We start from the raw sequence: 13,037 nt of genomic DNA on the forward strand, positions 1-13,037 counted from the left end.
TATATCCCCTCCTACCATGGGGGGGGGGAACCAGTAACCTAGTATATCCCCTCCTACCATGGGGGGGGGAGGAAACCAGTAACCTAGTATATCCCCTCCTACCATGTGGGGGGGGGGAAACAGTAACCTAGTATATCCGCTCCTACCATGTGGGGGGGGGGAACCAGTAACCTAGTATATCCCCTCCTACCATGGGGGGGGGGAACCAGTAACCTAGTATATCCCCTCCTACCATGTGGGGGGGGGGCCAGTAACCTAATACATCCCCTCCTACTATGGAGGGGGGAACCAGTAACCTAATACATCCCCTCCTACCATGGAGGGGGGAACCAGTAACCTAATACATCCCCTCCTACCATGGAGGGGGGAACCAGTAACCTAGTATATCCCCTCCTACCATGGGGGGGGGGGAGAGAGCAGTGACCTAGTATATCCCCTCCTACCATGGAGGGGGGAACCAGTAACCTAGTATATCCCCTCCTACCATGGAGGGGGGAACCAGTAACCTAATACATCCCCTCCTACCATGGAGGGGGGAACCAGTAACCTAGTATATCCCCTCCTACCATGGGGGGGGGAACCAGTAACCTAGTATATCCCCTTCTACCATGGGGGGGGGAACCAGTAACCTAGTATATCCCCTCCTACCATGGGGGGGGAGAGACCAGTAACCTAGTATATCCCCTCCTACCATGGGGGGGGGGAACCAGTAACCCACTACATCCCCTCCTACCATGGGGGGGGGAACCAGTAACCTAGTATATTCCCTCCTACCATGGGGGGGGGGAACCAGAAACCTAGTACATCCCCTCCTACCATGGGGGGGGGGAACCAGTAACCCACTACATTCCCTCCTACCATGGGGGGGGGAACCAGTAACCCACTACATTCCCTCCTACCATGGGGGGGGGGGGAACCAGTAACCTAATACATCCCCTCCTACCATGGGGGGGGGGAAGGAACCAGTAACCTAGTATATCCCTTCCTACCATGGGGGGGGGGAGACCAGTGACCAAGTACACCCTCTCCTATCATGGGGGGGGGAACCAGAAACCTAGTACATCCCCTCCTACCATGGGGGGGGGGGGAACCAGTAACCCACTACATTCCCTCCTACCATGGGGGGGGGGGAACCAGTAACCCACTACATTCCCTCCTACCATGGGGGGGGGGAGACCAGTAACCTAGTACATCCCTTCTTACCATGGGGGGAGGGAAACCAGTAACCTAGTACATCCCCTCCTACCATGGGGGGGGGAGGAACCAGTAACCTAGTATATCCCCTCCTACCATGGGGGGGGGGGAGACCAGTAACCTAGTACATCCCCTCCTACCATGGGGGGGGGAGGAACCAGTAACCTAGTATATCCCCTCCTACCATTGGGGGGGGGAGACCAGTAACCTAGTATATCCCCTCCTACCATGGGGGGGGGAGACCAGTGACCTAGTATATCCCCTCCTATCATGGGGGTGGGAACCAGTAACCTAGTACACCCTCTCCTATCATGGGGGGGGGGAAACCAGTAACCTAGTACACCCTCTCCTACCATGGGGGGGGTGACCAGTGACCTAGTACATTCCTTCCTACCATGGGGGGGGGGGGGAGACCAGTGACCTAGTACATCCCCTCCTCTCATTGCTACCACGGGTGGGGGGGGGGAGACCAGTGACCTAGTACACCCTCTCCTATCATGGGGGGGGAACCAGTAACCTAGTACATCCCCTCCTAGCATGGGGGGGGGAACCAGTAACCTAGTACATCCCCTCCTACCATGGGGGGGGGGGGTGACCAGTGACCTAGTACATCCCCTCCTCTCATTGCTACCACGGGGGAGGGGGAGAGACCAGTGACCTAGTACACTCTCTCCTACCATGGGGGGGGGGTGACCAGTGACCTAGTACATTCCTTCCTACCATGGGGGGGGGGAGACCAGTGACCTAGTACATCCTCTCCTATCATGGGGGGGGGAACCAGTAACCTAGTACATCCCCTCCTATCATGGGGGTGGGAACCAGTAACCTAGTACTTCCCCTCCTATGTGTCAGGGCAGGTCCTGGCGGATTGGGAGACAACAAATGTCACGCCAATGTTCAAAAAGGATGTAGGCAAAAGGCAAGTAACTGAAGACCAGTTAAGTTTAACATCCGTAGTTGGGAAAACGCTTGAAGCTATCACTACAGAAATAGCAGGGTGTCTGGAAAGAAATGGATCCAACAGACAGACGCAGGGTGGATTCAGCAAAGGCAGGTCCTGTTTGACAATCACTGGTGTTCTTTGAGGATATAACGAGCACAGTGGATAGAGGAGAACAGATGGATTTCCAGACACTTAAAAGGGTTATCCATAAGATAAGGATGTGTAGAGTTTGGCATGGATAGAGGGTTGGTTAACTAATGGAAAGCAGAGATTTGGGGTATATGGTTGTTACTCTGGTTGGCAATCAGTGGTGGGCAGCATACCACAGGGGTCGGTGCTGGGCCTGCAACTGATATCGAGATACATTAACGATCCGGAAGAGGGTAGCGAGTGTAGTGTACCTACGTTTTCCGATGACACTAAATTTAGTAGAAAAGTAAATTGTGCAAAGGGTACGGAGAGACTGCAGAGATATAGATAGGGTAAGAGAGTGGGCAAGGGACTACAGATGGACTACAGTGCTGGTAAATGCGAGGCCGTCCACGTTGGAATGAAAAACGGTAGATCAGATTGATATTTAAAAGGTAAAAATAAATTGCAGCACGCTGCTGTGCAGAGGGACTTGGGAGTGCTTGTGCATGAGTCACAACGTTGGTCTGCAGGTGCAGCAGGCTATCGAGAAGGCAAACGGAATGTTGCCCTTCATTGCTCGAGGGATTGGATTTACGAGCAGGGAGGTCACGCTGCAACTTTACGGGGTACTGGTGACGCCGCACCTGGAGTACTGTGTGTGTGCAGTTTTGGTCTCATTACTTGAGGGGGCAATGCGGAGGAGGTTTACCAGGCTGAATCCAGAGATGAGGGGCTTGGACTATGAGGGAAGATTGAGTCGTTTGGGACTGTACTCGCTGGAATTCAGAAGAATGAGGGGAGATCTTATAGAAACATATAAAATTATGAAAGGGATAGATAGCATAAGAGGCAGGAAAGTTGTTTCCACTGGTGGGTGAGACTAGAACTAGGGGACATGGCCTCAAGATTCGGGGGAGTAGATTTAGGACAGAGATGAGGAAGAACTGCTTTTCCCAGAGAGTGGTGAATCTGTGGAATTCTCTGCCCAGTGAACCTCAGTTAATACATTTAAGATAAGATGAGATAGATTTTTGCATAGTTGGGGAATTATGGGGGAAAGGCAGGTGGGTGGATGGTCAGATCAGCCACGATCCGACTGAACGGCCGAGCGGGCTCAACGGGCTGGATGGCCGACTCCCGCTCCTACTTCTTGCGTTGCTATGTAAGCCCGGTTCTGATTCCCTCGGTGAGTGTTCTGCGAGGTCGGACCGGGACTGGCTGGCGTTGATGTTCTGGTAACTGCAGCTTTCAACGCCCTGGCTCTCAGCATCGGTGTTATAGACAGGAGCATGTGCACCGACCACCCCCCCCCCCACCCATTCCTGAAGCCTGCGGCCATCTCTTTCGCAGACATCGGCTGCAGAAGGCAGTGCGGATGGTGGCCGGGTCTGCCTCACTAGCACAGACGTATTCGAGTGAAATAAATGGGACGAGAGCGATCTCGGGCAGATGAGTTCCGACTGTATCGAATAATGGGATAGATTTCAGGGACCAATTATCCGCCCGGGCGGATGAGATTGAGAACGGCGAGGACCTACTTGGTCCAAAGCTTACCGAGGTTCGGTGGTACAAACTCACACCTCACAGCCACCCCACCCAGCCCCACACTATCAGCACAGGAAACTGGCGCCGAGGGGGAGGAAGGGGTGCGGCAGAAGCCCCGCAGGAGGGGCGAAACCGTGAACGGCCTTATAAAGAGAAACGACATCTTGATGTGCACTGGAGATTTAGTTTCTGTATTTGATACATTAAAAAAGACCGTGTGCATAGTGTCATTGTGTGAATATAGAATCAGAGAGACAGCCACTATTACCTGGTCACACACTTACAGTACGGCACTGTCACGCAGTTACAGATTTAAAACTCAACATGCTCTGTATTTACATTATATACACGGTTAAAACTGGCTGTGGGTAGGTTGGGGGTTAGTGTTAGTGTTGGTTAAGATAGACACGCTCCCCTGGCGGCGGACAGTGGGGAGAGGGTCGGGTCACCCTCGCTGCATCTGCTGGGATTTGCGGACAGCACTCCCCCCTAGCGGCAGGGCGTCGCAACCGCAGGCAGCGCCCGGTGGCGGGGTGAGAGCGGGTCCGCAGGGAAAGCGGGATGGGATGGTGGACGGGGGTTGGGGGGAGAGGGTTCGTTTTCTTTCTCTCCCTCTGCTGTGCTCTTTGGTCTGCCGAGATAGAGCAAACAAAGAGAGGTGGGAGTGAACGGCCTCTGGCGCGCTGCCACCCTCGCAAGGATCCGTCACCCAGCTTCGTTCCAGGTTCCGTGTCCAGGGCAGGAAGGGACGGAGAGGGAGAGGGTGAGGGACACCACTCAGCCTCTCACTCCGTTCCTGCAATCCAATCTTGGCCACCCCTCCCCTCACTACCCCTGTAAATTCAAATGTCCGTCGGTTTTCGCCTTGACTCGGCCCCGACAGCTCTTCATCAAAGGGGATCCGAAGGTTCGAGCCCTGAGACTGAGCTGGGTCTACTCTGCGCGCCCACGTTTCAGAGCAATTCACCCGAGTTCAGCTGGTTTCCCACCGGGCGTCCGAGTCTCGGGCTCAGAATAAAGGCCCGAAGTGGGGAACATCTGAAATCTCTCCCCCTCCTGGGGCTCAGACCCGGAGATAAACCAGAGTTTGGGCGGATTATATGTTTCCGCGCTGTCATCGGGAAGTGAGAGAGTTGGCGCCAGGAGGTCTCGACACGGTAAATTCAACAAACACGGTGCACACACACACTGATCACACGGGATGTGCTTGCACACATACACACAGATGTACACGCGTGTACACTCGTCCGAATATGGACACGCGTGCGTACACACACACAGACACACCGACTCTCATACACAGAGGAACACATACACACAGACTCACAGACACACATACATTCTAACACCCAGACAGACACACCGACACAGACAGACAGACGGACACACCACGAGCCTCCAGCTGGGTGACCAAAGATCTCACTGGTCGGAAGACAACATGCCCGCAGAGAAACGATTCCGACTGTTTACGGGATCGGGGACAAAGGGCAGATTCGGACCAGACGGGCTGAAGAGCCTGTTTCCGTGCTGTCATATTCTAAACAGCACAGAGTTGGGGTTTTAAGAGTGAAATCGAGAAACTCTGCCATCCAGGGGAGAGAATTTAGCGTCCCCTCTGTTGGTGGACCCCTCGCCCTGTGTCTGGGGGAAGTTCTGTTAACCGGAGCAAGTAGCAGGGCGAGAAAGAGCGGGTAGTTTTGCCTCAGAGATCCTGCTGAAGGAGAGGACGCGCTCGAGGGGCTGAACGGTCTCTTGTGCTTTGCAAAGGGTCGCAGGACGGTGGTCTTAGAATCTCTCTCTCTCTCTCTCTCGCCCTCGGGACACAGGGTCCGCTAGCGTGCAGTCACGTTGATCTAACAGGTGGGGTGAACAGCCTTACATGTGATGCTTACTGTAAAATACATAAATACATTATTGATCCCATAAACATGTGCCTTTTGTTATTAAAAAAACAACTATACATCAACAAGTGTAGATGGGGACTACTCCATAAACACGCCCATTGAAAGCTGGAGGGCCCTTGAAGAGGGTGGGGCCGGCGCCCACACAGAACCAATATATCGGAAGGGTCTGGGTCCCCAAATGTCGATTGTTTATTCATCTCTGGAGATGCTGCCTGACCTGCCGAGTTCCTCTAGCATTTAGTGTGTGCTGCTCAGGATTTCTGGCTTCCTGGTTTCCCGTTATACCGGGCAGCCTCACCCTCACCCTGAAAGGGACCTCACACACCAGGAGCATTAAACAAATGTTTTAAAATTATTCAGCATGACTGAGAAACAGAAACCATCGAAGTTCATTCCACGGTGCTGGGTTCGCCAGGGTGGGGAATCACCTGCCTCCCCCCACACCCCCCGGACACCCTCTAACAAAATAAAACACTGAAACACTTAGACAAGGGCCTGCCCAGAGGACAGGAGAACTCACCGCCTCTTGCTCCCCTCCCTCTGGGAAACTGCACCCCAACCCTTGAAAGGCAGTACAGCAGGCAGGGGAGGAGAGAGTGGAAGGGAGAGTTACCCCTTCTGCAGAGGCATTACCCAGGGGGGTTGTTGAGGGGTCTGACAGGGAGGAGGCATTCACTCAGTATCGAATCCTGAAACCCCGTTGTCTCCAAACTCCCCACCCCACTGTCCCTCCCTTTCCTCAACACACCCACTAGACTCTGCCTCCTCTCTCATCACATCCACTCACAACCCCTCCTATTTCTCCTGATTGTGCTCTTTGCCGTTCCCCTCCTCCTCCCTCAATCCTCCCCTCCTCTTACCTTTCTTCATCCTCTTTTTCTGTGCCATACTGCTCTCGCTCTCTCTCTTTCTCCTCATCTCTCCTCCTCTCTAATTCTCCCCTTCCCTCCTCCCCCCTCTCCTCTCCCCCTCGTTCCCTCCTCTCTCCACTCCCCCTTGTTCCCTCCTCTCTCCTCTCCCTCTTTTCTCTTTCCCCGGGCCTCCCACAGTGAAGGAGGGAAGAAGGACGTTGAGGAGGGGCAAGGGGAGGTGAAGGGGCAAGGGGAGTGAGAGAGGAGGCGAGGGGGTAAGGGGAGCGAGGGGGCGAAGGGAGTGAGGGGGCAAGGGGAGCAAAGGAGCAGGTGAGGGAAGTGGTGGAGAGGGAGGGGGAATGAGGGGATGATGGGGAAGTTTTCAGCGCTTCTCCGCTGACCATCTTTCCCTGATCCCCACTCCCTCTCTCCCCCCGCCCCTGCCTCTGAGGCGAAGCATAGAAGGACACAGGTGACTGCCCCAAACACGCAAATTGCACGGCAGGAACACGACAACAGCAACGTTCCCCTCCCCTCCCCCTGAGGGGTGGGGGCAAGGGGCGGGATCAGCCCAGCCACCGGTCTGTCCCCAACCCCCAGTCAACCCCACACCCTCCCCCACCAAGGATCCATCAACCGAAGACCCCTCCAAAGGTGGAGGCGATGACCACTGCCAGGACCACACAGCAGATAATGATCATAATCTTCTTCTGCAGGGGGAGACACAGGGGAGGGGGGACAGGGAGGGAGAGAAAAGGGCGATGATGAATGGGTCGTGGAAGAGGGAGGGGGATGGTGAGAGAGAGCAGGAGGAGTGAAACCAGGGAGAGGGTAGGAGGGAAGGACAGTGGTTGGAAAATGAGTGAGGATGAGAGAGGGAGGATGGCGAGAGGGTGGAAAGAGTAAGGGGAGAGAGGGAGAAAGGGCAAAGAGAGAGACGGCAAGTTAGACACTGAGTGACTCCTCCCATCACACACTCCCAGGGTCAGACACAGAGTGAATCTCCCTCCACACCGTCCCATCACACACTCCCGGGGTCAGACACAGAGTGAATCTCCCTCCACACCGTCCCATCACACACTCCCGGGGTCAGACACAGAGTGAATCTCCCTCCACACCGTCCCATCACACACTCCCAGGGTCAGACACAGAGTGAATCTCCCTCCACACCGTCCCATCACACACTCCCGGGGTCAGACATAGAGTGAATCCCACTCCACACCATCGCATCACACACTCCCAGGGTCAGACACAGAGTGAATCTCCCTCCACACCGTCCCATCACACACTCCCGGGGTCAGACACAGAGTGAATCCCACTCCACACCGTCCCATCACACACTCCCGGGGTCAGACACAGAGTGAATCTCCCTCCACACCGTCCCATCACACACTCCCGGGGTCAGACACAGAGTGAATCACCCTCCACACCATCCCATCACACATTCCTGGGGTCAGTCACAGAGTGAATCTCCCTCCACACCATCCCATCACACACTCCCGGGGTCAGACACAGAGTGAATCTCCCTCCACACCGTCCCATCACACTCTCCCAGGGTCAGACACAGAGTGAATCTCCCTCCACACCGTCCCATCACACACTCCCGGGGCCAGACACAGAGTGAATCTCCCTCCACACCGTCCCATCACACACTCCCGGGGTCAGACACAGGGTGAATCTCCCTCCACACCGTCCATCACACACTCCCGGGGTCAGACACAGGGTGAATCTCCCTCCACACCGTCCCATCACACAATCCCAGGGTCAGACACAGGGTGAATCTCCCTCCACACGGTCCCATCACACACTCCCAGGGTCAGACACAGGGTGAATCTCCCTCCACACACTCCCAGGGTCAGACACAGGGTGAATCTCCCTCCACACCATCCCATCACACACTCCCAGGGTCAGACACAGGGTGAATCTCCCTCCACACCGTCCCATCACACACTCCCGGGGTCAGACACAGAGTGAATCTCCCTCCACACCGTCCCATCACACACTCCCAGGGTCAGATGCAGAGTGAATCTCCCTCCACACAATCCCATCACACACTCCCAGGGTCAGACACAGGGTGAATCTCCCTCCCCACCGTCCCATCACACACTCCCGGGGTCAGACACAGGGTGAATCTCCCTCCACACCGTCCCATCACACACTCCCAGGTCAGATGCAGAGTGAATCTCCCTCCACACCGTCCCATCACACACTCCCGGGGTCAGACACAGGGTGAATCTCCCTCCACACCGTCCCATCACACTCTCCCAGGGTCAGATGCAGAGTGAATCTCCCTCCTCACCGTCCCATCACACACTCCCGGGGTCAGACACAGAGTGAAGCTCCCTCCACACCGTCCCATCACACACTCCCGGTGTCAGACACAGAGTGAATCTCCCTCCACACCATCCCATCACACACTCCCGGGGTCAGACACAGAGTGAATCTCCCTCCACACCGTCCCATCACACTCTCCCAGGGTCAGACACAGAGTGAATCTCCCTCCACACCGTCCCATCACACACTCCCGGGGCCAGACACAGAGTGAATCTCCCTCCACACCGTCCCATCACACACTCCCAGGGGTCAGACACAGGGTGAATCTCCGTCCACACCGTCCCATCACACACTCCCGGGTCAGACACAGAGTGAATCTCCCTCCACACCGTCCCATCACACACTCCCAGGGGTCAGACACAGGGTGAATCTCCCTCCACACCGTCCCATCACACACTCCCAGGGTCAGACACAGGGTGAATCTCCCTCCACACCGTCCCATCACACACTCCCGGGGCCAGACACAGAGTGAATCTTCCTCCACACCGTCCCATCACACACTCCCGGGGTCAGACACAGAGTGAATCTCCCTCCACACCGTCCCATCGCTCACTCCCGGGGTCAGACACAGAGTGAATCTCTCTCCACACCCTCCCATCACACAATCCCAGGGTCAGACACAGGGTGAATCTCCCTCCCCACTGTCCCATCACTCACTCCCGGGGTCGGACACAGAGTGAATCTCCCTCCACACCGTCCCATCACACACTCCCAGGGTCAGACACAGGGTGAATCTCCCTCCACACCGTCCCATCACACACTCCCAGGGTCAGACACAGGGTGAATCTCCCTCCACACCGTCCCATTACACAATCCCAGGGTCAGACACAGGGTGAATCTCCCTCCACACCGTCCCATCACACACTCCCAGGGTCAGACACAGAGTGAATCTCCCTCCACACCGTCCCATCGCTCACTCACGGGGTCAGACACAGAGTGAATCTCTCTCCACACCGTCCCATCACACACTCCCGGGTCAGACAGAGTGAATCTCCCTCCACACCGTCCCATCGCTCACTCCCGGGGTCAGACACAGAGTGAATCTCCCTCCACACCGTCCCATCACACACTCCCACGGTCAGACAGAGCGAAACTCCCTCCACACCATCCCATCACACACTCCCAGGGTCAGACACAGAGTGAATCTCCCTCCACACCGTCCCATCACATACTCCCAGGGTCAGACAGAGAGTGAATCCCACTCCACACCATCGCATCACACACTCCCAGGGTCAGACACAGGGTGAAGCTCCCTCCCCACTGTCCCATCACACACTCCCGGGGTCAGACACAGAGTGAATCTCCCTCCACACTGTCCCATCACACACTCCTGGGGGCAGACACAGAGTGGATCTCCCTCCACACCGTCCCATTGCTCACTCCCGGGGTCAGACACAGAGTGAATCTCTCTCCACACCGTCCCATCACTCACTCCCGGGGTCGGACACAGGGTGAATCTCTCTCCACACCGTCCCATCACACACTCCCAGGGTCAGACACAGGGTGAATCTCCCTCCACACCGTCCCATCACACACTCCCGGGGTCAGACACAGATTGAATCTCCCTCCACACCGTCCCTTCGCTCACTCCCGGGGACAGACACAGAGTGAATCTCTCTCCACACCCTCCCATCACACACTCCCAGGGTCAGACACAGAGTGAATCTCCCTCCACACCGTCCCGTCGCTCACTCCCGGGGTCAGACACAGAGTGAATCTCTCTCCACACCGTCCCATCACACTCTCCCGGAGTCAGACACAGAGTGAATCTACCTCCCCACTGTCCCATCACTCAATCCCGGGGTCGGACACAGGGTGAATCTCTCTCCACACCGTCCCATCACACACTCCCAGGGTCAGACACAGGGTGAATCTCCCTCCACACCGTCCCATCACACACTCCCGGGATCAGACACAGAGTGAATCTCCCTCCACACCGTCCCATCTCTACACCTGGGTCAGACACAGGGTGAATCTCCCTCCACACCGTCCCATCACACAATCCCAGGGTCAGACACAGGGTGAATCTCCCTCCACACCGTCCCATCACACACTCCCGGGGTCAGTCACAGAGTGAATCTCCCTCCACACCGTCCCATCACACACTCCCAGGGTCAGACACAGAGTGAATCTCCCTCCACAACGTCCCATCACACACTCCCGGGGTCAGACACAGAGTGAATCTCCCTCCACACCGTCCCATCACATACTCCCAGGGTCAGATGCAGAGTGAATCTCCCTCCACACCATCCCATCACACACTCCCGGGGTCTGACACAGGGTGAAGCTCCCTCCCCACTGTCCCAGCACACACTCCCGGTGTCAGATGCAGAGTGAATCTCCCTCCACACCATCCCATCACACACTCCCGGGGTCAGACACAGGGTGAAGCTCCCTCCACACTGTCCCATCACACACTCCCGGGGTCAGACACAGGGTGAAGCTCCCTCCCCACTGTCCCATCACACATTCCCAGAGTCAGAAACAGAGTGAATCTCCCTCCACACCGTCCCATCACACACTCCCGGGGTCAGACACAGGGTGAAGCTCCCTCCCCACTGTCCCATCACACACTCCCGGTGTCAGATACAGGGTGAATCTCCCTCCCCACTGTCCCATCACACACTCCCGGGGTCAGACACAGATTGAATCTCCCTCCACACCGTCCCATCACACACTCCCGGGGTCAGACACAGAGTGAATCTCCCTCCACACCGTCCCATCACATACTCCCAGGGTCAGACAGAGAGTGAATCCCACTCCACACCATCGCATCACACACTCCCAGGGTCAGACACAGGGTGAAGCTCCCTCCCCACTGTCCCATCACACACTCCTGGGGGCAGACACAGAGTGGATCTCCCTCCACACCGTCCCATCACGCACTCCCGGGGTCAGACACAGGGTGAAGCTCCCTCCACACCGTCCCATCACACATTCCCAGAGTCAGACACAGAGTGAATCTCCCTCCACACCGTCCTATCACACACTCCCAGAGTCAGACACAGGGTGAAGCTCCCTCCACACCGTCCCATCACACATTCCCAGAGTCAGACACAGGGTGAAGCTCCCTCCGCACCGTCCCATCACACACTCCCGAGGTCAGACACAGAGTGAATCTCCCTCCACACCGTCCCATCACACACTCCTGGGGTCAGACACAGAGTGAATCTCCCTCCCCACTGTCCCATCACACACTCTCAGGGTCAGATACAGAGTGAATCTCCCTCCACACCGTCCCATCACACACTCCCAGGGTCAGACACAGAGTGAATCTCCCTCCACACCGTCCCATCACACACTCCCGGGGTCAGACACAGAGTGAATCTCCCTCCACACCGTCCCATCACACACTCCCGGGGTCAGACACAGAGTGAATCTCCCTCCACACAGTCCCATCACACACTCCCGGGGTCAGACACAGAGTGAATCTCCCTCCACACCGTCCCATCACACACTCCCGGGGTCAGACACAGAGTGAATCTCCCTCCACACCGTCCCATCACACACTCCTGGGGTCAGACAGAAAGTGAATCTCCCTCCCACTCTGTTCACACATTCCCAGAGGTACAGTTGTTGTAGAGTGAGGTCAGAACCTACCCTGCGAGCTTTGCTCTGGTACTTTACAGCTTTTTTTGTGTCGGAGACGGCACGCTCTACGTAATCCACCGAGTGGTCCACGTTGTACTCGATACGATCAATCATCTCCCCCTGAGGTGTGCAGGGATGAGGGAGGAGAGGGAAGGAGGTGGAGACCAGGTTAAAGTGGTAGGAAGTTATCTACATCTCCTGATTCAGCAGACTATCCCTCCCAATACTGCCGCTAGCATCTCAGGAAATAATACATCAGCTGTCCTGGTGCCCTGATGTTTAAAAAGCCCATTATTAAAGGATGAGGTTTTGGGGTACGTGGAGACATGAGACAAAATAGGCCAAAGTCAGCATGGTTTCCTTAAAGAGAGATTTTGCCTGACAAACCTGTTGGAATTGCTTGAAGAAATAACAGGCAGGATAGACAAAGGAGAATCAGTGAATGTTGTGTACTTGGATTTTCAGAAGGTCTTTGACAAGGTGCCGCACATGAGGCTGTTAAACAAGTTAAGAGCCCATGGTGTTACAGGAAAGATTCTGTTG

General features: G+C 55.8%; 1 protein-coding gene across 1 annotated transcript in view; it reads right to left on the minus strand.

The window, feature by feature from the left end:
• Positions 1-7,201: 7,201 nt before the first annotated feature.
• The window catches only part of stx1b (syntaxin 1B), an 86,031-nt gene continuing 80,195 nt past the window's right edge, over positions 7,202-13,037 (minus strand). The window contains exons 9-10 of the mRNA XM_059958382.1: positions 12,504-12,614; positions 7,202-7,279 (exon numbers count right to left, since the gene is read on the minus strand). Of these exons, the coding sequence (XP_059814365.1) occupies positions 7,202-7,279; positions 12,504-12,614 (189 nt within the window). The remainder of the gene's footprint in view (positions 7,280-12,503; positions 12,615-13,037) is intronic.

This window comes from Hypanus sabinus, unplaced genomic scaffold, assembly GCF_030144855.1.
Source record: "Hypanus sabinus isolate sHypSab1 unplaced genomic scaffold, sHypSab1.hap1 H_9, whole genome shotgun sequence".
Lineage (NCBI taxonomy): Eukaryota > Metazoa > Chordata > Chondrichthyes > Myliobatiformes > Dasyatidae > Hypanus > Hypanus sabinus.